The 26,757-nt window shown below is 41.2% G+C and overlaps 1 protein-coding gene across 1 annotated transcript in view; it reads right to left on the bottom strand.

The window, feature by feature from the left end:
• LOC114573720 (GATA zinc finger domain-containing protein 14-like) overlaps positions 1-26,757 on the bottom strand; it is a 30,584-nt gene that overhangs the window by 2,203 nt on the left and 1,624 nt on the right. The window contains exons 2-4 of the mRNA XM_028606039.1: positions 26,556-26,735; positions 24,305-24,388; positions 2,505-2,675 (exon numbers count right to left, since the gene is read on the bottom strand). Of these exons, the coding sequence (XP_028461840.1) occupies positions 2,505-2,675; positions 24,305-24,368 (235 nt within the window). The 5' untranslated portion in view covers positions 24,369-24,388; positions 26,556-26,735. The remainder of the gene's footprint in view (positions 1-2,504; positions 2,676-24,304; positions 24,389-26,555; positions 26,736-26,757) is intronic.

Raw genomic sequence — 26,757 nt, 5'->3', positions numbered from 1 at the left:
GCCCACCAAACCGCAACCCCTCCCCACCTCGACTACGCCTCGATATCCTGTCCATAAATGTTACAAACAGGATTGGTGACAAAGCGCAGCCCTGGCGGAGGCCAACCCTCACCTGAAACGAGTCCGACTTACTGCCGAGAACCCGCACACAGCTCTCACTTTGGTCGTACAGAGATTGGATGGCCCTGAGTAGAGACCCCCTCACCCCATACTCCCGCAGCACCTCCCACAGTATCTCCCGGGGACCCGGTCATACGCCTTTTCCAGATCCACAAAACACATGTAGACTAGTTGGGCATACTCCCAGGCTCCCTCCAGGATCCTTGCGAGAGTGAAGAGCTGCTCCGTTGTTCCACGACCAGGACGGAATCCGCATTGTTCTTCTTCAACCCGAGGTTCGACTATTGGCCGAACCCTCCTTTCCAGCACCTTGGAGTAGACTTTACCAGGGAGGCTGAGAATTGTGATACCCCTGTAATTGGCACACACCCTCTGCCACCGGTCTGCCACTCCTTTGGCACTGTCCCAGACTTTCACGCAATGTTGAAGAGGCAACCAGGACAGCCCTTCCACACCCAGAGCCTTGAGCATTTCTGGACAGATCTCATCAATCCCCTGGGCTTTGCCACTGTGGAGTTGTTTGACTACATCAGTGACTTCCACCTGGGAAATTGACAATGATCCCCCATGATCCTCCAGCTCTGCCTCTAACATAGAGGGCGTATTAGTCAGATTCAGGAGTTCCTCAAAGTGCTCCTTCCACCGCCCTATTACCTCCTCAGTTGAGGTCAACAGTGTCCCATCCTTACTGTACACAGCTTGGATGGTTCTCCGCTTCCCCCTCCTGAGGTGGCAAACAGTTTTCCAGAAGCACCTTGGTGCCGACCGAAAGTCCTTCTCCATGTCTTCTCCAAACTTCTCCCACACCCACTGCTTTGCCTCTTTCACGGCAGAGGCTGCAGCCCTTCGGGCTATCCCGGAAAGACTCCTTCTTCAGTCGGACGGCTTCCCCGACCACCGGTGTCCACCACGGCGCCTGTGGGCCACCGCCCCTTGAGGCACCTAAGACCCTAAGACCACAGCTCCTCGCCGCAGCTCCAGCCAGGGAAACTTTGAACATTGTCCACTCGGGTTCAACGCCCCCAGCCTCCACAGGGATGCACGAAAAGGTCCACCGGAGGTGTGAATTGAAAGTCTGTCGGACAGGGGCCTCCTCCAAACGTTCCCAATTTACCCGCACTACCCGTTTGGGCTTACCAGGTCTGTCCAGAGTCTTCCCCCACCCCCTGACCCAACTCACCACCAGATGGTGATCAGTTGACAGCTCCGCCCCTCTCTTCACCCGAGTGTCCAAAACATACCGCCTCAGATCAGATGAAACGATTATAAAATCGATCATAGACCTTTGGCCTAGGGTGCTCTGGTACCAAGTACACTTATGAGCATCCCTATGTTCGAACATGGTGTTTGTTATAGACAATCCATGACTAGCACAGAAGTCCAACAACAAACAACCACTCTAGTTTAGATCACGGAGGCCGTTCCTCCCAATCACGCCTCTCCAGGTGTCTCCATCATTGCCCACGTGCGCGTTGAAGTCCTCCAGCAGAACAATGGAGTTCCCTACTGGAGCCCCATGCAGGACTCCAGTCAAGGTCTCCAAGAAGGCCGAATACTCCGAACTCTTGTTTGGTGCATATGCACAAACAACAGTCAGAGTTTTCCCCCCCCACAACCCGCAGGCGTAGGGAGGCAACCCTCTCGTCCACCGGGGTAAACTTCAACGTAGCGGCGCTCAGCCGGGGATTTGTGAGTATCCCCACACCCGCCCGGCGCCTCACACCCTGGGCAACTCCGGAGAAGAAAAGAGTCCAACCCCTATCCAGGAGTATGGTTCCAGAACCGAGACTGTGCGTAGAGGTAAGCCCCACCAGATCTAACCGGTAGCGCTCCACCTCCCGCACCAGTTCCGGCTCCTTCCCCCACAGAGAGGTGACGTTCCACGTCCCCAGAGCCAGCGTCTGCTGCCCGGGTCTGGTCCGTCGAGGCCCCTGACCTTCACTGCCACCCATGTAGCAGCGCACCCGACCCCAGCGGTTCCTCCCACAGGTGGTGGGCCCATGGGATAGTAGAAAAATGTAACAATTTAAAACGTTGGAAAAAGCAAAAACAAACTGGAAAAAAAGGCGTCAAAAACATCGGGAAAAAATGTGTTTTTTTTCAAGGTTGATGGGAAGACAACACAAGGGTTAAATATTTCCTTGACACTGCAGAGGGGTGGGGGGTGGGAGAGAGTTTTTGTTCTTGTTCAATGTGTGTTTCTCTGTTCTGTATGTCTAACAATAAAAAACAATAAAAAATTGATCTTAAAAAAATATCGTGATTTGATTTTCTTCCTGTTTGCAGGAATAAACTCTTACTCTATCTCAGAGAGTGATTCATGCTGGTCACTCTGGAGGTGATGATGTGACTTATTTAACTCTCAGGAGTTTTATTAATCTCACCTATTGCCAGGTATTGTTGCTTGAACTTTTGAAGACGTGGAGGCAGCGTGATCGCCTGCCCAAGCTTTTCTTTCAGCTCGCATCTGGAGACGATCCGGCCCTCGGACAGGCTGGGCACCAGAACGGCCACCGCCAATACCACCAGCAACCCAAACTTCATGTCAATGGTTTCTGTGAGGAAAAACATCACCAGGGTTAGAGGAGGATGATGTTAGGTGAGTCAAATTGTCAAATCAAATTGCCATTTTGGGCTCAGCCTAAGAAAGAGTTTGGGGGCATGCTCCATTTACAGCAGCAGCCAGAACCGGCCCAACGCCTAAGTAAACTAAGCGGCTGCTTAGGGCTCCGTGGCTTCCATGAGGCCCCAAGAATGCTTGAAATGTCCCACAAGAGAGCTTGAAACAGAGCCGGTCGGCCCTCACTGTGCTCACTACCCAACAACTCAGTAAATAATAACCATAAGTAATCAGCCAACCTTGTGAACAAAGAGCTCAGGTGTTCATGATTAACATCATGAGTTTGCAGAATGTGATAGCTAACCAGTCTGACAGCCGTCACTGATTGTTCATCATCACTGCAGGAACAGCAACGTGCACTTTACTAACCGCTTATTGTTTTAAAGATGTAACCTGATCAGTGGTGGAAGAAGTATTCAGATCCTTTACTTAAGTAAAAGTACTAATACCACAATGTAAAGATACCATTACTCCGTTACAAGTAAAAGTCCTGCATTGAAAATATTACTTAAGTAAAATTATGTAGGTATCTTCAGGAAAATGTACTCAAAGTATCAAAGGTTGAAGTACTCAATAAAAAATCGTCACACTTTAGAAACTTTAGAAACGATCCAAACTGTTCTGTCAAAAAAAAACTTAAAGATTCAGGGCTTTTGAGGAAAACATTTGGAACCAGTTTCCATTGATAAATAACAGAACTTTTTAAATGTGTAGACTCAGCTGAGTCCATAGTAAACAGGGTCGTCTGGTGGTGAGAAGAGTTTAAAACATGTTTCTGCTAAAGAAAAGTCAGGAGCACATGGTGAGAAAATCAGAACTATCTGTGATGATTCTGACTATTAATAATTATTGCAGAACACTGTGCTGAAGAATTTCATCTACTGTTGTTTTACCTGATTCCACAACAAATTAGATCATGTATTCAAAAAGCAAAGTGTAGGTTAAGTCTTAATTTAAAGAAGTATAGCTACAGAAAGATATGTTCATGTCCCTAAAAGTATATTTGCAGAAGCACTCTAAAATAAATTCATACTAAAAATAAAGTTTTTATTGTCATTGGACCATTGCAAAATGACACACATAAGTCCTGTACTGTTTGTTCATTATTTTGCCAGTAGGATGAGATTATTTTACCTGACTACAGAAAAAAATCAAATCATTTATTGAAAAATCAACTATTCAAATTCAAGTTTTTTTCCGTCTTGTTTCGAGATATTTATCCTCATTTCTAGAAAATCTGTGAAACGAGGGAAATGAACCACGGAAAAGAAGCATACAAACGTTATTCTTAAGGGGAAAAAAAGTCTTAAAGGCTGAATTTAAAGATTTATATTTACAGAAATATATGTCCATGTTTTTGTTGTCATCCTTTTATCAGATAAATAATCTGCACAACATCATAACAAAACAAGTGATGGAATCTTCATCAAATATAACTTTTCATACAATATACCAAAAACAGCACTGACAATATGGCAATACAAACAATGATAACAGAAAACGATGTTTCTTACGGTTCGAATGTTCCAAGTAGAGTAAAACGTTTGTTTTTGTTGATGGAAGTTTGCAGCTCTGTGTCTTCAGACAGAAAAATCAGAGTTTATCGAGACTTTAAGTGGTGGACCAACCTGTTTTATGGGTTATTATGGATTGTTTCCTCAAAGCAACGCGAACAATAGTCATAGTCATCATGACTCAACACAGTTTCTGTGTCCATTGTGAAAACGTTAAGTACATTTAGAAAGAACAACCAAGGGGCGGCCTCTAGCTCACCCAGTAAGAGCGTTCGCTCCATGTTGGCTGAGTCCTTAGCAGCGCTGTGGGTTCAAATCTGACCTGCTGCTGCCCTTTGCTGCATGTCTTCCCCAAACTCTGTCCTACTTCCATGTCTAGGCACTGTCTAATCTTGTAATAATATTGTCTAATCATGACTATGCGACTAGACATGCCACAAGAGGTTACTTTACTTTACCAAAAGCAAAGACTAATACTGCTAAACAGATGGTCATGTATCATCACAATCATTTATCACAGCAGATTGTTGTAGGGGAGGGGGGGGCTGAGTCATGCCAAAGTTTTTTCTCCGTTGCATTGCAAGGGAGGAAATCAAGTGTTATGTGGATGAAATGTTGTGGCCAGACAGAGAGGAGAGATTGGATTTTCTTTTCTCTTGCACATCTTGTACAACTATATTTGTATTTTGCATATTTTTTTTCTGCACAAGCTTCCTTTGTGTATTTGTCGTTGGCTGGTGTGCACATACAATGAGGAAAAAATGTTTTATTGAAAGTATAGTGTGTGCCTAGCCTGGCTCCGGCCTCCTACATACACCCATCCAGAAGTTAAATCCCGAGCAAGAACAATCTTTGCTGAGTTGTGTTGGTGGCCATGTTGTTGTGGCCCTCCTCCTCACGGGGTTCGGGAACAGTTAGATTTTCCAGCTCGCTCCGTTAGTAGTGAAGGAGTTGGCTAAGGCTAACGCTAGCGATGCTAATGCTAAATATAAGTAATAGTATAATAATAACTAATAACTAATATAAATAATAGTTGTCGGTCTCCCCTCTTGTTGCAAATGTGCACGACATACTGTACGTCATGACCAAACGTTAGCGGTTGGTTCTGGCAGATCCAGAGTGGCTCTGGGCAGATCCAATAGTTTTAAAATTCAACAGAGTACCCGCCTTCAAGGAAGTTAACACTTGTCAATGGAGAGTGGCCAGACTCTCTGGACCATGAAATGTACCAGAGTCTGGTAGGACCAGGCTAGTGTACCAGAATCTGGTAGGACCAGGCTAGTGTACCAGAGTCTGGTAGGACCAGGCTAATGTACCAGAGTCTGGTAAGACCAGGCTAATGTAACAGAGTCTGGTAGGACCAGGCTAGTGTACCAGAGTCTGGTAGGACCAGGCTAGTGTACCAGAATCTGGTACGACCAGGCTAGTGTACCAGAGTCTGGTAGGACCAGGCTAGAGTACCAGAGTCTGGTAGGACCAGGCTATTGTACCAGAGTCTGGTAGGACCAGGCTAGTGTGCCATGGCTGACGTCAATACTATTCAGCTGCCTGAATATACAATGTTAGCAACTGGACAATATTAGAGAGGGTAGCTATCACATTTTCAGAGTACACTGTCATTTGGCAAGATGTATTTGCCTTTTGACTGTCTTTGTCTAAGCAACGATTAAGGACCCCTGTTATTTTGATGACATGGATTTATTCATTTGAAACAGGAGTTTATTGTTTTGATGGAGTAATCATTTTGCAGGTCACTTAGAGTGATGTTCTGAATCTACCATGTTGTGTCAGGATTGTACCTAGAGTTTTGAAAATTGTAAATGTGTTTCAGAAATTGTGCCAATTAAATTGAGAAAAACTGTAAGAAGCTGGAATCAGAGAATTTGTAATACTTAAAATAAATAAATGTAATTGTTAACAACTTATCTAGTAGAGTTTCGATGTTCTCCACGTGTTTGAGTGGGTTTTCTCTGGGTGCTCACCATAAAGTCAGACGAGACAGGAAATGAAAATAAAGGCCCCTTTAATCGACATCACTTGAATATGTTGGCTCCAAAGCAGAGATGTCTCTCTAAAATGCCTGTTGCCTTGACTCCTCTCTCCTCGTGTCTCTTCATTGCCTCCTCTGCTCGCATCTCAGATGGGAGGAAGATATTCCTTGGATATTTAAGTGCATTATTGTTTTGTCATGACCAGCGAAGTGGTGCTATATCCATGGTATTGAAAGGGGGATTTAATTCTTGCATGTTTTGTTGTGCATGATTCAAAAAACATCCCCCCCCCACCCCCCCTGCACAAATCGCAACTAACAACTCATGCTCTCGTAGGGATGTCCCAAATTATCTACTTAGATATTTGGTCGTGCAAGAAAACCTGCCGACAGACATAGTGTTTTCACAACACTGAGCCAGATGGCAGGAGAAGGCGGGTTCGTTATTTTATTATTATTATTTTTTTAGGTTATTTTTTTGCTGTAACATGATTCAAAGAAATGCATTGGAAGTGAACACACATCACACATTTTTCCAGGAAGTCTGACAAACAAAGGTCACAATGAAAATGGTCTCAAGTTTCAAAAGGAACGTTTTAACATGACAATACTGACCCTACATAACTGAGTGAATTCTTCAAAGGGGGCGGATCTGACAGGCTTTGCGTTAAGGTCAGTATCGGTGAGAGTGCATGGATGCAGAGGTTAATGTGAGGCGTGTTGTCGGTGTCAAACAAAAGAAGGCAACGCAGCAAAGAAACCAAGCAGTGCCAATCAGTGAAGGGACCCACCCACTGGTGACTCGGCAGGAACTCAGGTACACCGGCCAGCTATTCCTAAAGTAGTTTCGCTGTCCTGTGAGAACCACGTATCTCTAAAAAGTTTTTAAACTTTTCATGGTGTCAGAAAAACAGCCCTGTTTCCAGCTTTGTTACAATGTATTTTCCAGCTCATCCAAGATACTTTTTAAAAACTTTATTTAGCTTAAGAAGGAGGAGAATTTTCTCCAAAAACAAAGGAACCCTTCATCCTTCAGTTTATCACAAACATTCAACATCAACACATTGGTTGACCGGTCTTGAAATTAAATCCAAATTCCTTTTTATCTGAGATGGAGACGAGATTTCGAGACCGAGACTTTCAAAAAGTGGTCTGGAGACCAAGACGGATCTCAAGTACTACAACACTGGCATCTTTTACCAGCTGCTGTCAAACAACAACCACATGAATCAGGTCCAGTGCTGTAATGTAACTAAGTACACCCAGGGGCGCAACTACCCAATGTCAGAGGGGTATGCAGCAACATTTTTGGTACCCCACCCCCAAAAAAAACAACAAGTAAATAAATAAGTGTGTCGGACATCATCATGTATGGGGTTTATTAAATAAATGTATATTTTAAAGTATATCAAAATCATGCAAAATGAAACGAAAGTGAGGAGGACTCGGAACTTGAACTGGACATTTAGCTTTGTGTGGTCTAATAGAACTCCTACCTGATGTCATCACTGGACTCATCTCTACGTGATGCCATCGCCGACCTCATCTCTGTCTCATTCACTCCTTGCCTGTGTTCTTCTCCACTAAGACATATTGTCAAACAAACATTATGTAATATATTTTCTATATTAGTTTTTCAATATTAATAATATTAAGAAATTAATCTGATGGTATCAAGTGGCTCCCCCTACACTTAATGTTAGACCTACCTGTTGCCTTCCCCTGTCTTTCCTGATCCACCATCCTCACACCTGAATGAAATGAACTCACTGTTAAATACAGCAGCCTAAATTCAATTCTTATCCTAGTGACGGCATCTGATAAGACAACTTTTATGCAGTCAGGTTGTGCTGCTGTTGAAATTACATTCACATTTTGGATTTTAAAAAGTATAAATATGGAGAGCTACTGAGCACAGACCTTTAAAGAGAGAGAGAGATGTGACCCTGTAATTACATCTTCCATGTCACCCAACAGATGTAACTATAGCCGGTATGTCTGACAACACAGCTAACATGAACAGCTAATGGTAAAACTAAATCTATTAATGATTCCATGGTAAACCAAAGTTATTGCATAAGTTATGTTTTCCAGCTTCTTGTCATTTTTTGTGCATGCTACCTTATATTTACCAGTTGTTATTTTACCTTAATAAAATTGAGATATTTCAGGCATTGGAACCATAGGGTTTAACCAAAATCTAAATGTAGCTATCAGCAACATTTAAATTACTTTGTCAACCATCGCTTTGGCACCCCCATTGTGCTGCGCCCCTATGCGCCGCATATAGCGCATACCCACTTTTGGCACCACTGAGTAGCCTACATCCACTCAAGTGCTGTACTAAATAAAAAAAAATATCATAATTATAATGGAAAGTATGTCGTTACGTGCCATTGCACGTTTTGAAGTGGGTATATGGAAATCCTGGAGCTTTCTTAGTGGGTATACTGCGTATACCTGCGTATCACGTAGACTACACCACTACACACAGATTTCAGCTCATTACTCCTCGTTCCAGAAACCAATGTGGTGCCTTCAAGGCGCTTGTTTCCTCCTTCAAGTACGTAACAGTCCTAAACCAAAATATATTTAGCGTACCATCATATGATCAGTGGTGGAAGAAGAATTCAGATATTTTACTTTAGTTTATGAACATCAACCATTAAAGGTCCCATATCATGCTCATTTTCAGGTTCATTCGTATGTTAGGTTTTTACTAGAATTAGTTTACATGCTTTAATGTCATAATGTCTTATAGTCACCCTCTGTCTGAATTTCTCCATTTTGGGGCCTGTCTGTTTAAGCCCCTCCTCCCAAAAAAAAAAACCCTGTCTGATCTGATTGGTCAGAGTTTCTGGGTCTTATGATTCTGCACTCGCTGAGTCACTGCACTGTCTATGCAGCCGGGGAATGACTAACGAATGACTGTTCTCCCCCGAAAAATGATTCCATGGGTCATTTCATCAAGCAGCAATTATGACATATATATTTACATTTATAGTGACAGTGACCATGGGTCAAACAAACACAGGACTTTCACCCAGGAGACCGGGGTTCATTTTTGTTTGAACATGAAGTAAACGGTCAGGTTTACTGTCAAAATAAAGGCTGAAAATAATCTTTAAAAGTTTTTATTGTCATTGGATCATTGCAAAACACAAATAAGTCCTGTATTGTATGTTCATTATTTCTTTGTAGGATGAGATTATTTGACCTGACTACAGAACAAATCAAATCATCTATTGAAAAGTCAACTATTCAAATGATATTTAAAAGTTTCTTTCCGTCTTGTTTCGAGATATTTATCCTCTTTTCTAGAAAATCTGTGAAACGAGGGAAATGAACCAAGGAAAACAAGCATACAAACATTATTCTTAAGGGGAAAAAGGTGTTAAGAGGCTGAATTTAAAGATTTATATTTACAGAAATGCATGTCCATGTTTTTGTTGTCGTCCTTTTATCAGATAAATAATCTGCACAACATCAAGACAAAGTTAATAAGACACCATCTGCCTTTTAATTATATCCAACATTAATGCACAAACAGTCATAAAGTACAAGTTATATCCAGAAGATACGTAGCAGGCAAAGACCAATAACTGGTCCTACAAAGTGCTGAGTAAAACAAACAAGTGATGGAATCTAAATCAAATATAACTTTTCATACAATATACCAAAAACAGCACTGACAATATGGCAATACATACAATGATAACAGAAAAAAAGATGTTTCTTAGTGTACCAGAGTCTGGTAGGACCAGGCTAGTGTGCGCCATGGCTGACATCAATACTATTCAGCTACCTGAATATACAATGTTAGCAACTGGACAATATTAGAGAGGGTAGCTATCACATTTTCAGAGTACATTTGGCAAGATGTATTTGCCTTTTGACTGTCTTTGTCTAAGCAACGATTAAGGACCCCTGTTTTGATGAAATGGATTTATTCATTTGAAACAGGAGTTATTTATTTTGATGGAGTAATCACCTTTTGCAGGTCACTTAGAGTGATGTGCTGAATCTACCATGTTGTGTGAGGATTGTACCTAGAGTTTTGACAATTGTAAATGTGTTTCAGTAAATGTGCCAATTAAATTGAGAAAAACTGTAAGAAGCTGGAATCACAGAATTTGTAATACTTGGCGATACATTTAACTGTTGACAATTTATCTAGTAGAGTTTCGATGTTCTCCACGTGTTTGAATGGGTTCTCTCTGGTTGCTCACCATAAAGTCAGATGAGACAGGAAATGAAAATAAAAGCCCCTTTAACCTTTAATTGACGTCACTTGAATATGTCAGCTCAAAAGCAGAGAGCTCTCTCTAAAATGCCTGTTGCCTTGACTCCTCTCTCCTCGTGTCTCTTCCTTGCCTCCTCTGCTCGCTTCTCAGGTAGGAGGAAGATATTCCTTGGATATTTAAGTGCATTATTGTTTTGTCATGACCGGCGAAGTGGCGCTATATCCGTGGTATTGAAAGGGGGATTTAATTATTGCATGTTTTATACTCGAGACACGTATGAGTTTCAGTTTTGAAGATGGCTGAGCTTCCAATCCTTTCAATTAACATCAGGGGGCTAAATGGGCTAATCAAACAAGCTAAATTCCTGGATTATTTAAGAATGAAAAACAGACGTGGCACTTATACAAGAGTCACACCTTCATCGTGCTGCTGTCGCGGAAATCCACACATCCCCTAGACAAAAGCAGAAAAACATTCTTCGGGCAGGATCTTATATATTGTATGTACCACGATAAGGAGTAGGAAAATAGCTTTTGTCTTGGTATATGCACCGGCTACATATAATGAAAGTTTCTTCCCACGCCTAACCAATGAATTGCTCTCTCTCTCAATGAATATTCACGAATTATAGGGGGAGACATGAATGCAGTACTAGATTTAAACCAGGATAGATCAGGGGTCAATCAGACGAAAGCCCAAAAACACATATCGGACATGTTTAAAGCAGTTGTGGAATCCCACCATCTTACAAACATATGGAGGATGCACGATCCTACTAGCAAGGATTACACCTTCTCACCTCACCCATTCCTGCATTGATTATATTTGGTGCTTCAGTGAGCTTAAGGCAATGTTCCACACAATAGCAATAGAACCAGCAATTCTTCCTGATCACAATGCGCTGATAACCACATTCCGTTGTGATATGTGAGGAGAAAGATCTAGAAGATGGCAATTTAACAATTCCCTTCTCCAAAACACTGCTTTTGATACAGAGTTTAGAGCCAAGTTGGCAGAGTTTATATCAATCAATACTGACTCAGTTTCGGACCCAGCGTAAATTTAGCAAGCCACTAAAGGATTTATTAGAGATTTCACATCTTCCTTTGCGGTGAATATGAAGAAAAAGAGAGACAAGGATTGCGGAGTTGGAAGAACATTGTAAATAGTTAGACAGTCTCTAAAGACATGTTTTTCTAAATCTACACACTTTTGGTCACAAATCAATCGGAGCTAAATGATTTGCCAAGAAGGAGAGCTGAATCCATAATGCACAGAGTGAGGCAAAATTACATTTTAATGGTTGCAAACCAAGCAAATTGCTTGCTCTGAATTTCCAATCCTTTTATTCAAAGCTGTATGAATCCTCCTGCAATCCGGATCCAATACAGTGCCAAAAATTCCTAAGAGCTAAACCTGCCTCTTCTTGACCCAGGAGGAGGCAGAACAACTGGGTCAACCTATAAAGTTAAATCAGCATTAAAAACAGCTAAGAAAGGGAAAACACCAGGGGTTGAAAAGAATTCCATCAGAACTTCTGCTACAATACTTTGACATACTAGGACCTACCATCTTACAAACTTTAACCACGGCCACTGAGAGGGGCACCTGTCATCAACAAACAAACACTGCACTAATTTCGGTCATACACAAAAAGGGCAAAGATCCTACGGAGTGCTCAAACTACAGGCCCATCAGCCTCATTGGGACGGATATTAAACTCCATTCCAAGGTCTTGGAACTACGCCTAGAACGCTTTATTGAGAAGCTTCCAAAGCGTCACGCTGCAGACAATATACGCAGATTATTCCATGTAATAGAAGAAGCCAAATGTCAGGGTTGTAGGCTGGGACCCAAATGCAGAGATGAGAGGAGAGGCGGCAGCAGCAGAAATAATAATAATTTAATTAGAACACAAAGAGACTTACAAACAAGTAAGCTGAGCTGGTGAGTAAATCCAAAAGAAAACAGGAACTCTGAAGGAAATGGGTAAGGATCCAGGAGAACAAAAACACAAGAACATGGAAATACAATTTACACACAGGAATAGAACCACAAAGACAAACGACAATCCACCAACAACAGACAGAAAACACAGGGACTAAATACACAAGTAAACGAGGGATAACAAGGGGCAGGTGACACAAGGGCTGGTGAACCGGTGAAAGACATCAGACAATCACAAAGGCGGGAAAACCAAAAGACAGGAAGTAAAACAAGACAACATATAAGGGAACAGAGAGACTTCAAAATAAAACAGGAAATGGGAAAACCAACAAAAAACATGAACCCAACTAAACAAAGAAACTTGACACAGAGACTAGACGTGACAACAAAAACCTTCCAACAACGGCAGCAGTTTTATCACTGGACGTGGAAAAGGCTTTTGACCGCCTAGAAATACTGTGGAACTACTTGTGGCAAGTAATGGAGAGGCTTGGTTTGGGAGCCAAATTAATTGACATGGGTTAGGGTTATGGTACGTACTTTATATGTGAATCCCACAGCCATAGTCCCAACCAATGTCCTGTACTCACAGCCTTTCCCCATCGCGCGGGGCTCGAGACAGGGATGCCTGCTATCTACCATGTTATTTGCGATCTCTCTTGAACCGTTAGCCCAAGCCATAAGGTCCAGGATTACTATCATTAAAATGAACATAGTTCCTTGTGTGAATTTCTTGACAATGATTCCCTTACTCCCACCAATACATTTCTTGAAGAAACTTGATACTGTAATTCGGCAGTATATTTGGAATAATAAACAACCTAGGCTAAAATACTCTACCCTGCAATGTCCCACAAACACGGGAGGCCTGGCCCTCCCCAACCTTAAAGTGTACCACAGAACCTTTCAGCTTAGGGCCCTCAGTGTGTGGATGGACCCCTCATCTACAGTCCCATGGAGAGAAATAGAGCAAAACCTCACTGGAAGTCTAAGACTGCAAGACCTTGCCTTTACAGGTGTGTGTCCCAAAAAGTGTATGCTAGCCTATGGCCCTATTATCACCAACACATTGACCAACTTTAAACAGGTCGAGGAGCAACTACGCTACACCAATAAGTGGCATTTGAAGACCCCAATTTGGCACAACATACACTTAATGTCTGGTAACAAACCTTTTGTTTATAACCAGTGGAGTGACAGAGGTATTTATACTCTAGACCAGCTATTCAATGATGAAGGTATGTTAAGTTTTGAAAACCTGAGAGCTAGCTTTGAGGTCCCTAGGACATTCTTTTTCCTTTATCTTCGCTTAAGATCAGCCCTAAAATGTTATGGAGTACCATGGGGGAGCAGTCTTGAGATGCACCCAATCATTAAATGGCTTGTTGATTCTCCGGTGAGAGGATTAGTGTCCAAGATTTATGCTAAACTGATGCCAGTAACTGTAAGAGAACTCACAATACTAAAGAAATGGGAGTGAGAGCTGAGCCTGGAGGGGAACGTAATTAATTGGGAGGCAGTTTGGGACAACAGTTCCCATTGTTCCAAGAACCCAAATCACCAGCAGATCCACTTCAACATATGCCATAGGACATATTGGACTCCTCAGAAGAGATACGTCTCTAAAGCCATTCCTACTCCATATTGCACGTTTTGCCAACCTGAACAAACTGGAACTTTCTTGCACATGGTCTGGGAGTGTGAACAGGTGCAGGAGTTCTGGAATAAAACAACATCAAAAATATCTGATGTGATAGGATGTCTAATTCCTACTCACCCGATTGTTTTGTTACTTAATGACGACTCTAAATTACACCTGCTTAGGACACAGAAGAAAATTTGGCTAGCTGGATCAACAGCGACCAAGAAAATGATAGCTCAGCGCTGGCTCCCCCCCACTCGCTTTGTATAAAACAGTGGTTGCCGTATTTTCTGGACATAGTTATGCTGGAGCTCTCTACAGCAAGGATCAACAAAGCCAAATGAACCAGAAATATTCTGTCAACTAGTAGTGAAACAAAAGAGCGGAATAAGAACTAGAGGCACAATAAGTGGTAACTGTATAGCAGCAAAACGTAGAACAACATTTGGTCAGACATCATTTTCAGTAAGATTCAGTAAGACAGATAAAATTGTGGTACGCTTTACCATTAGAAATTAAAACATTGACAGAACTCAAGGTTTTTAATACACATTTAAAGCAATGGCTGAAACTGAAACAACTCTGTGAACACTGACTGTACAAGATACAACATAATTCATACAAACATAATGTTGCATATTTTAGCATGCACAGACATATTCATACTTTTGTGTTCTTGTATTGTTATATGTGTCTAAACTCTGTTTTATAGTGATTTCTACATTCATTTAAGTCCATATTTTATTTAATGTATGGGATGTATTTATTGTATGTATTTTAATAGTTACAAATTTTTATTTTAATACTCTGTAATTTCTGTTTAAATTTTAAAAGCCTAACCAGGGACAGGGGTTGCAAATTAGTCATGGTTATAAACCTGTATGCATGGCATCTACTTTGTATTCTTTATAAAGCAATGTTCTATGCATTTGTCCCTGTCAAATAAACATTAAATAAATAAATAAAATCATCAATTATAGACCTATGGAAAAACGCAGCAGCACAAGTATCAGTCCTATTGACCTCAGCATCACAAGAGTTAGAGGAAAGCGACTAGGCAAGGTGTGATTCCTGATTCCTGTTTTTGTTTTTTGTTTGTTTTTCTTTCCTCGAGGCCGCAAAGGGTGAGGGGTGGGAGAGGGTTGTTGTTCATGTTCAATTGTGTTTCTGTTCTGTATGTTCAAAAATATTAAAAAATAAATAAATAAATAAAAAAATGTCAGATGGATAAACGTAGGCTAGATGGGGAACAATACAACTTCCTCACTATTTAGAGCAGGGTGATAGTTACCCTATGGAATATTGTCCAATTGCTAACATTGCATATTGAGGCAGCTGAATAGTATTGCTGTCAGCCATGGCACACACACTATACTTGTTCAATCTATGTACACACCAGCCAACCACAAATACACAAAGGAAGCTTGTACAGAAAAAAAGATATACAACAGCAAAATTATCAGGAACTGTTGTACAAGATGTGCAAGAGAAAAGAAAAATATGCTGCAAATGCATCAACCTCAAGGGTCATCCAATCTCTCCTCTCTGTCTGACAACAACATTTCATCGACATCACACCTGATATCCTCCCTTGCAGTGCAACGAGGGAAAAACCTTTGGCATGACGCAGCCCTCCCCCCCCCTCCACAACTATCTGCTGTGATATCCTCAACAGTCACCTGCTTGCATTTGGTTGCTCTAAATTTTAAGGAAATTGTATTGTTCCCCATACAGCCTACGTCTATCCATCTGACAACTTTTAAAACAACACCACATTACTATTATGTATCTAATATATATATGTGACAGGTTATTGTGATTGTTGGTTGCTCTATTTTGCATGTATGGATTTACACAATGAACATGTGTATAGTTGCATTTGATAGTTATATGATCCAATAGCAAATAAATGCAACTATTTTGACTATTTTGGCTTACTCTGTGCATTTAGTACCAAAGCAATTATACATGACTATAGTGATGTTGACAACTGACCTAATGTTCATATAAGTAGTCATATATAGTTTGACAAAGTTTAATAGTGATTTGAGGATTGGGCCAAAGTGATTGAGAAAAACAGTGATATAGTGCACGTTGCTGTTCCTGCAGTGATGATGAATGATCAGCGAGGCTGTCTGACTGGTTAGCTGTCACATTCTGCAAACTCATGATGTTAATCACGTAAGGCCTCCAACACCCTGTAAGGTGACCCCAGTTAGGGACAAACAGGTGCTTTTCATGTCACAACTCAACACGTGAGTATTGTTTCGCACAAACACGGCCTCATCATTCACACCCACACAGGTTTGTTTGTTTTTATCACCTTTTTTCAACCTTTTTTCAACCTTTTTTCAAAACTCCCTGCTTCTGGGGGAATTTCTGAGTCTTAAAGTCGGCAAATTCTGCTCAGAGTGTTGTGTAATTGCAGTTTGAAAAACAGTTTCTGGTCTTTTTGGTTTTGCGCCCACAACTAGGCGGGCCAAAATGTATTGATGTAACCTAAATTGATATACGGACCGGATTCAAATTAGGGTTATTTTGAGCATCAAACACTTCATTTCCTGCATTCTGATATACTTGTATGCACCAATTTATGGTGGGAATACCTTTATTTAGCCTATGAGAAGGAAAACACAGATGACATTCAAAATATATCAAAAACATAATGGAATATAAAGCAGTAAGGGGAGCATGAAAATCAGCAGACAGACGGGGTCAGAGTGTTTGCCCAACACTGAGCCAGATGGCAGGAGAAGACTAACCTGTTTGTAGTTTGGTTATGTTTTTACTGTAACATGATTCAAACAAATGCATGGGAAGTGAACACACATCATGCATCTTCCCATGACGTCTGACGCTGACAATGAAAATGGTCTCATGTTTCAAAAGGAATCTTTTAACATGACAATACTGTCCCTGCGTAACTGAGTAAATTCTCCAAAGGGGGGGGCTTATGTATATTTTTTATATTTTTCCTAAGACATGTTTACTTGATTCAGTTATTTTGGCTACCTCTCTGTTAGAATGCACCAGACTACTCATTACAAAATATATGATTACATTCATAATAAATTAAGATTTTTAGTACTTAATTTCATTTATTTCTTGACTGAAACTCACTTTCTAAGTTTGACGTGTACGATAACTTTTTTTTTTTTTTTTGGGGGCATTTTAGGCCTTTAATTGACAGGACAGCTGAAGACGTGAAAGGGGAGAGAGAGGGGGAATGACACGCAGCAAAGGGCCGCATGTCGGAGTCGAACCCCGGGCCCGCCGCGTCGAGGAGTAATCCTCCACTCATGGGCGCCCGCTCCACCAACCGAGCCATCCGGGCGCCCGTACGATAACTTTTTTATAAATGAAAATGCTTGTTTTGTCTTGTATCAGATACTGTAGATGTTATGACCGGCCACAACACAGGTGGTAGATGCATGCCAAACTCAGTAATTAAATAACTGAAATGTATTAAAGTAAGTTACAGTGTTATAACAATGAGGTGTTAAGGTCAGTATCAGTGAGAGTGCATGGATACAGAGGTTAATGTGACGCGTGTTGTCGGTGTCAAACAAAAGAAGGCAACGCAGCAAAGAAACCAATCAGTGCTCGCGGAGTGAAGGGACCCACCCACTGGTGTCTCGGCAGGAACTCAGGTACACTGGCCAGCTGTTCCTAAAGTAGTGTTGCTGTCCTGTGAGAACCACGTATCTCTAAAATGTTTTTAATCTTTTCATGGTGTCAGAAAAACATCCCTGTTTTCAGCTTTGTGACGATGCATTTTCCAGCTGATCCGAGATACTTTTTAAAGACTTTATTTAGCTTAAGAATGAGGAGAATTTTCTCCAAACATAAAGGAACCCTTCATCCTTCAGTTTATCGGTCAACATCAACACATTGGTTGACCGGTCTTGAGTCCTCTTTATCTGAGATGGAGACGAGATTTCGAGACCGAGACTTTCCAAAAGTACTACAACACTGGCATCTTTTACCAGCTGCTGTCAAACAACAACCACATGCATCAGGTCCAGTGCTGTAACTAAGTACATCCACTCAAGTACTGTACTAAAGTACAAATGTTGAGGTACTTTAACTTTACTTGAGTCTTTTCGTTTCATGCCACTATCTACTACTACTCTGCTACATTTCAGAGAGAAATATTGTATTTTTTACTCCACTACGTTAATCGTACAGCTTTAGTTACTTTACACATTAACACATATATGACTATTTATATGAACATCAGGTCAGTTGTTCACGTGACTATAGTCATTTATTATTGCTTTGGTAGTAAGCCCTGCAGATCAAAATAGTTAGCATTTATTTGCTATTGGATCAAAAGATATACAACAGCAAAATTATCAGGAACTGTTGTACAAGATGTGCAAGAGAAAAGAAAAATTCCTGCAAATGCATCAACCTCAAGGGTCATCCAATCTCTCCTCTCTGTCTGACAACAACATTTAATCGACATCACACCTGATATCCTCCCTTGCAGTGCAACGAGGGAAAAACCTTTGGCATGACGCAGCCATTTTGACTATTTTGGCTTACTCTGTGCATTTAGTACCAAAGCAATAATACATGACTATAGTGATGTTAACAACTGACCTGATGCTCAAATAGTCATATATAGTTTGACAAAGTTTAATAGTGATTTGAGGATTGGGCCAAAGTGATTGAGAAAAACAGTGATATAGTGCACGTTGTTGTTCCTGCAGTGATGATGAATGATCAGCGAGGCTGTCTGACTGGTTAGCTGTCACATTCTGCAAACTCATGATGTTAATCACGTAAAGCCTCACCTGTAAGGTGACCCCAGTTAGGGACAAACAGGTGCTTTTCATGTCACAACCCAACACGTGAGTATTGTTTCTTCGCACGGACACGGCCTCATCTTACACACCCACACAGGTTTGATTGTTTTTATCACCTTTTTTCCCTTCACTTTTTTGGACTTGATTAAGTGGATCTTGACTACAGCCCTGCCTTGAAATCAAAAGTTATAACCAAAGACTCTATAAGCGTTGCCTGAGGTCAGTGAGTCATTACCCCTTGTGCACTGTAGTTTTGCAGTCACTGGAGAGAAATATGTTCTGTAAACTGCCGATGATCTCGATGATGATGTCGTTGATGATTACAGTAAGGGAGTGATGTCACAGCAGGTCTGGCAATCTGTAGTGATCATCATGTAGTGATCTATACTCTGACATTTTTTTTACACATATTACACAATGACGTTACTGTCCCTTCATCAAGATGATTTTTGGTATTTAATGTGTAGAGGAAGCATCTATAGTTTGTGATCAATACTGTATCAACAACAAGCTTAAGGCAGAGTCTTTCAAGATATTAAATGTTGAAATAAATATGTTTAATGCTGTAGTTTAGTTAAGATAACATGCTGTATATCATACAGCTACAGTATTTATTATTTTTGGAAATTGCGTATTCATAAGAAAAATGGTCAAGAAGAATTTCTGCAATATATCACCAGCTTATCTAATGTTAAAAAGAACTTTACATGGCCGGGTTGGCTCAGTGGGTAGAGCAGGCGCAGAGGTCCAGGGTTCGAATCCGACCTGAGACGATTTCAGTATGCATGTCTCCCCCCTCTCTCTGTCCCCCCTTTCACACCTAGCTGTCCGGTCAAAATAAAGGCGGAAAAGCCCATCTTAAAAAAAACAATAATAACTTTCCTACTTGAGAGCATGTGAAGTCGACTTCCAAACTTGGAAACTCACACTATGTAATAGGATTAACAGGGTTAAACTTGTGCTACAAAGATTTCAACTGGATATGGATACATATTTCTATGGATCATAAAAAGAAAGTATTTCCCATCTTTTTTCCCCACTGTAATTTTCTTTTTTTCTAAATTATTTTTTGGGCATTTGAGGCCTTTATTTTTATAGGACAGCTGAAGAAATGAGAGGGGAAACGACATGCAGTAAAGGGCCGCAGGTTGGAGTCGAACCCGCGGCCGCTGCGTCGAGGAGTGAACCTCTATATATGGGCGCTAGCCAGGCGCCCGACAACTTTCTTAAAAAAAAAAAGTAACTTAAGATAAATGTTGAAATAAATGTTTAATGCTATATTTTAGTTAAGATAACATGCTTTATTTCAAACAACTATTCATTATTTTTATTCATAAGAAAAAATGGTCAAGGAGCCAACTTTCCAGCACTTTAATAATGAATTTTGCCATGCAGCAGTTTCTGGCTGTATTTAGCCGCTACAGAGCTCCAGGACGCCGGCTACCTGCGGCAGTTGTTTAGCCGCCAAAAGGTGACTGTGAGGCAGGTACAGGCACCGTCAGATGACGGTCCCTTTCAGCATCCGTGGATGGTAGTGGAGTTTAGACCAAAAAAGTGAGCAGCATGCTGCAGTAAGTTTAAGCACCGAAACGACTCGTTAAGTTTAGAAAAAAGATCGTAGTTTAGATTAAAACACTCCTAATTTTAAGAAAAATCTTAGAAATGTGGGACCCCGGATATTTAAGTACATTAGTGTTTTGTCATGGCCGGCCAAGTGGCTCTATATCTATAGAGTTGTTTTTCGGAGTTACGAACCGGAAGTTGCGAAAAGAGCGCCCCCGAGGTCGTATATATACGACTCGTCAAGTCGTCTGAACTCCGAGGACCCCGAGTTCACTTTCAAAGATGGCTACGTCGTGCATCACACGTAGTAAACATTGTGGTTTTCTACAATTTTAAGCACTTTTGTCTTTGTTGTAACCAAATGAAGAAGTCGTACATATAGCGCTGTATACTGCTACCTATAGACATGTCTCTACAGTCTTATTAGGAGTTAAACATAGCGCTGTATACTGCTACCTATAGACATGTCTCTACAGTCTTATTACAGTCTTATTAGGAGTTAAACATAGTGCTGTATACTGCTACCTATAGACATGTCTCTACAGTCTTATTAGGAGTTAAACATAGCGCTGTATACTGCTACCTATAGACATGTCTCTACAGTCTTATTAGGAGTTAAACATAGTGCTGTATACTGCTACCTATAGACATGTCTCTACAGTCTTATTAGGAGTTAAACATAGCGCTGTATACATGTCTCTACCTTATAGACATAGTGCTCTACAGTCTTATTACAGTCTTATTAGTTAAACATAGTGCTGTATACTGCTACCTATAGACATGTCTCTACAGTCTTATTAGGAGTTAAATACCGCCTGATTAGTTATTTTGTAGGTTGTGCAGCTGAAATTGGCTAGAGACGCTTGGTTGCTATATGACAACAACGGCTTTAAGCCGAGCCTTGAGCAGAAAGCAGAGCAGTAGCCTAACGTTAATGTTAATCAAAACGTAATTTTCATGTATCAAACTGTGAAATATATGTGTGTAATATGTCAATAACTGGGTGAATAGAATCCTAAATGTTACTAAAAATGTTACAAAAATCCATCTTTTCTCCGACTCGTAGTATTGTGTGACAAAAAGAACGCAACAACCCCGCGGTTATTCGTTTTCCGACATGGATGTGACGTCACACTCAAGCTACTAGTCACGATTACAAGACAAAAAGAACGTACCATATATACAGCGGTGTGTACGTACAGTAACTAAATAAACAACTCGTGCATGAAAACCTGCAGACAGACCGGGTCAGAGTGTTTGCCCAACACTGAGCCAGATGGCAGGAGAAGACTAACCTGTTTGTCTAGTTTGGTTATTTTTTTGCTGTAACATGATTCAAACAAATGCATTGGAAGTGAACACACATCATGCATCTTTCAAGGACGTCTGACGCACAAAGGTTACAATGAAAATGGTCTCATATTTCAAAAGGAATCTTTGAAAATGACAATACTTTCCCTACGTAAATTCTCCAAAGGGGGGGATCTGACAGGCTTTGCATAAAGTGTTGAAAAGCAGATGCAGAGGGGCTTAAAGGGATACTCCACCGTTTATTGAAATAGGGCTTATCACGGTCTCCCCTGGCTGTAGATAGGTGGGCCAACGCATTTTTTGTGTATGCATCGTTTTAGTCCGGGGCTAGTTAGCTTAGCGTAGTGAATGGAATCCTATGTTGCCGGTTAGCATGCTGTGAGTAAAAGTGAGCCAACAAAAGACAAAAAAAACAACCTAATTACTTGCACTGAGACAAACAATGCGTTGACCCACCTATCTACAGCCAGGGTAGAACGTGATAAGAACTATTTCAACAAACGGTGGTGTATTACTTTAAGTATATTTTTGATATTTTTCCTAAGACATGTTTACTTGATTCAGTTATTGTGGCTACCTCTCTGTTAGAATGCACCAGACTACTCATTACAAAATATATGATTACATTCATAATAAATTACAATTTTTAGTACTTCATGTCATTTATTTCTTGACTGAAACTCACTTTCTAAGTTTGATGTGTAGGTTACCTTTTTTATAAATGAAAATGCTTGTTTTGTCTTGTATCAGATAGATGTTATGACCGGCCACAACACAGGTGGGCCAAACATAGTGATTAAATAACTGAAATGTATTAAAGCAAGTTACAGTGAATTATAACAATGAGGTGTTAGGGTCAGTATCGGTGAGAGTGCATGGATGCAGAGGTTGATGTGAGGCGTGTTGTCGGTGTCAAACAAAAGAAGGCAACGCAGCAAAGAAACCAATCAGTGCTCGCGGAGTGAAGGGACCCACCCACTGGTGACTCGGCAGGAACTCAGGTACACCGGCCAGCTGTTCCTAAAGTAGTGTTGCTGTCCTGTGAGAACCACGTATCTCTAAAAAAAATGTTATAACTTTAATGGTGTCAGAAATACATCCCTGTTTTCAGCTTTGTGACGATGCATTTTCCAGCTGATCCAATCTTTATTTAGCTTAAGAAGGAGGAGAGTCTTCTCAAAATATAGAAGAACCCTTCATCCTTCAGTTTATCACAAACGCACCTTTTTGAGATTGAACTTGCCCCTGTACTGAAGAATAACTTTCCGGCGTTCCGATTGAGAGCACGTGAACACACCGAACTCGAAATCTCGGACTGTCCGAGGGGTACATGAATGCGCCGTTACCACAAATGAATTTCATATTTTAAGTAAGTTACTTGTTTCTCAGAGTTTTACAAATGGTGCTGACTGACTTAAAAGCTCAAAATGATTGTTTTGATCTTTATTTGACTGTATACTGTCAGGGTTTGAGAGTTCAAAAGGGAGGACAGTCAGTAGACTGGTTGATAGAACACAAAGCCAGCTTTAATGACAAAAAGCTGAATCCAAAAAAGACAACAAAGAAACTAGCAGGCAACAAAAGAAAATACAAATACACTGGAGGAAATTAAACAATAGGAAGACACACTGAGAGCCAGACAGACGCAGACAATCAGACACTGAAACACGAGAACACCAGACTAAAATAAAGAGGTATAGGATGAACATGTGAGACAGGTTAGGGCCGGGCTCACGATCACGAAGGAGGCGACAGGAAGTCAAACAAGACATGACACATGAGAACCCTTTTTGAACTTGAACCTCCTCTGACTTGTCTTTTATTTCTTTTAAAAATGTTAATTTTAGCTAGCCTGGTTGACACCAGACCAACTCTCAGCTGTAACTGCGAGTTGGGTCATTCACAGCCCATTTCCGAAGGGGCGTCACCAACGTATGCCGCTCAAACGCCTCTGTGCGCAATTGGATAGAACTAAAACCAATCAGAGCGATTGTCATTGTGTAAAGCCCGCCTCAGCGATTGTGATTGGTTCTTCGATTTGGAAAAATTGGAAATGCGCTTGAATGGGCTCTTGGTCAGACGGACTTGCAGATCAAATCTCAAATTTATCGGAAGTTCGTCAGGGTTTTCGCAGGCTAATTTTGGTGTATAAAAACTGTACAGTGTAGCAGTCAATGGGGTGTATACATTGGTAAATATGTTGAATAAATACAAATTACAGTGCATTACTTTTCACAGCTATACAGTATGTACCAATGGTTCATAACAAACCGCCTGCATGGTGCGTTGCAAGTTTTTCAAACACATTCATCATCCCCAGAGGATTAACCCTTCAAATTTTGGACAGTTGGCCTTTCCTCTTTAAAGCTGTAAAATGCCATGAGGAATTCTAAGTAATAACAACAAAAGGGTCGGCGCTTCCACATGATACAAGTCTTCCGTGATTAAAAATTTTACTTAAGATTTATACATTTGTAAGTAAGAGCATGAAAGTAAAATATTGTTTTTGGCAGACTGAGGAGAGATTCGCACACAGCCTTACCCACGATCCTTTGAGTGGACAATATGGACTCTACCCAGCTGTCCTGGATACAATCCACGTACATCTCTCCCCAGACGAGACGATCTGTAACAGAAAGGAATACAAAAATGTAAATGTACAAAGTCCCCATCACACAGAATACACGCATCACACGCCACTTTTGTAACAGAAGTCAAAGTAAACTCAATTAGTTGTCAACTCTTAAATGAATCACCAGCTATTTTGATAATCGGTGAATCGGCTTGAGTCATTTTTTATTAAAAAAAGTGAAAAATTCTCTGTTTGCAGCTTAATAAATGTACAATAGAAAAGATCTTAATTGTCATTGTTTTCAACTACGAAACACAGTTTAGCAGCTCTCAATATGACCATTAAATCACAGACAAACAGAAATATAAAATTTTAAAAGTACAATATAACAGTCAAGATAAATAAACACGATGAGGTGGCACTCCATACGTAAGGGATGATGTAGAGCGAGGCGGTTGTTATAGCGAATACAACCCCGACAGGGTGATCAGGACCCCGACGCGATCATAGACGGTATAGAAAGATACTAGCGATAGACGCTCATCAGATCTGCTGTCATTGCTTGAATTGGAGGACAGAAGTTGCTCCACGTTTCCCCACTTTTTGCCACAGTTGATAGGCTAAATTATCCGGACTTCTTTCAGCGGATTGATTGATAGCTGTCCTCCAGAGTGAACAGAACTGCGTCCATGGCAACGCTCTGCTTTTGCATGGCAACGGTGTGTTATCCTTAGCAGCGGTCTGTTATCAAGAAATAACAGACCGCATTCTACATTAGAATTCAAGCAAGCCATGTAATAAGTAATGTTATTGCACTTCCAGTTTTTGGGGTTTAGTTCACACAAGTCTTTATAGAGGACGGAAGTGGAGAGGAGGGTTTGTGCCTTTGACTGCCTGGGGGAACAATGTGAATATTATTCTAGTGTCTTCTCTCCTCTGTGACAGTGAACTGAATATCTTTGAGTTGGGGACAAAACAAGACATTCATCTTGGGCTTTTTGGGAAACACTGATCCACATTTTTCGCCATTTTCTGACATTTTATAGAGAAAAACAACTAATCCATTCATCCTGAAAATAATGGTCAGATTATTCAACAATTAAAATAATCGTTAGTTGCAACCCTAGACTTAATATAATTTCTTTTTAAGAAAGTTTGGATTGCTGACTCTTCACTTTGGTGTTAAAGTGCTTATTTTATGCTAATATTCAGGTTGATAATTGTATTTAGAGGTTATATCAGAATAGGTTTACTGCAGATTGCTGCAGGTCCTCTTTTCACCCTGTGTGTTGAGCTCTCTGTTTTAGCTACAGAGTGAGACATCTCACTGCTGTTCCATCTTTGTTGGGAGTTGCACATGCTCAGTACCTAGGTAAGGACTACTAGCCAGTCAGAAGCAGAGTATGAGAGCATGCCCTGACAGTAGCTAGGTAAGGACTACTAGCCAGTCAGGAGCAGAGTATGAGGGCGTGTCCTGACAGTAGCTAGGTAAGGACTACTAGCCAGTCAGAAGCAGAGTATGAGGGTGTGCCCTGACAGTACCTAGGTAAGGACTACTAACCAGTCAGAAGCAGAGTATGAGGGCATGCCCTTACAGTATCTAGGTAAGGACTACTAGCCAGTCAGAAGCAGAGTATGAGGGCGTGCCCTGACAGTAGCTAGGTAAGGACTACTAGCGAGTCAGAAGTAGGGTATGGGGGCGTGCCCTGACAGTACCTAGTTAAGGACTACTAGCCAGTCAGAAGCAGAGTATGAGGGCGTGTCCTGACATAACCTAGGTAAGGACTACTAGCCAGTCAGAAGCAGAGTATGAGGGTGTGCCCTGACAGTACCTAGGTAAGGACTACTAGCCAGTCAGAAGCAGAGTATGAGGCCCTGACAGTACCTAGGTAAGGACTACTAGCCAGTCAGAAGTAGAGTATGAGGGCCCTGACAGTACCTAGGTAAGGACTACTAGCCAGTCAGAAGTAGAGTATGAGGGTGTACCATGCTAGCAGCTAGGCGAGCATTATAACGTGTGTTCCAAAGTGACCACGTTGGTCTCTGAAGTAAAGGCTGGACTACAATAGAGCTGTTTGGAGCAGTTGGTGAACAGAGTTTTCTGTTGGAGATGGTAAGTCCCTTTGGGGGGGGACTTTTCACTTTGTAAACCTATAACGTGCACAAGATACAGTAACACAATAAAGGAAAGGGAAAAAGCCCAAAAGAATAATATGAGCACTTTAAGTCATCTGGCTGTCTGCAGTCCTCAAGCTCTCTGAATTCATGCAGCCGCAGAGCAACACCAGATCCTGCCATCGCTGACGAGGCACGCCAACACCAAGACCCGGGTCCGAAGAGGGTTGGAGGGGGAGTCCAGAGACAGAGACCACACACAGCAGCTCAGGTATAGGAGGATTCCCTGGGGGTGATATTAGGATGGG

The sequence above is a fragment of the Perca flavescens genome, chromosome 2 (assembly GCF_004354835.1).
Source record: "Perca flavescens isolate YP-PL-M2 chromosome 2, PFLA_1.0, whole genome shotgun sequence".
NCBI lineage: Eukaryota > Metazoa > Chordata > Actinopteri > Perciformes > Percidae > Perca > Perca flavescens.
This window is presented reverse-complemented; position numbering and strand designations above follow the sequence as displayed.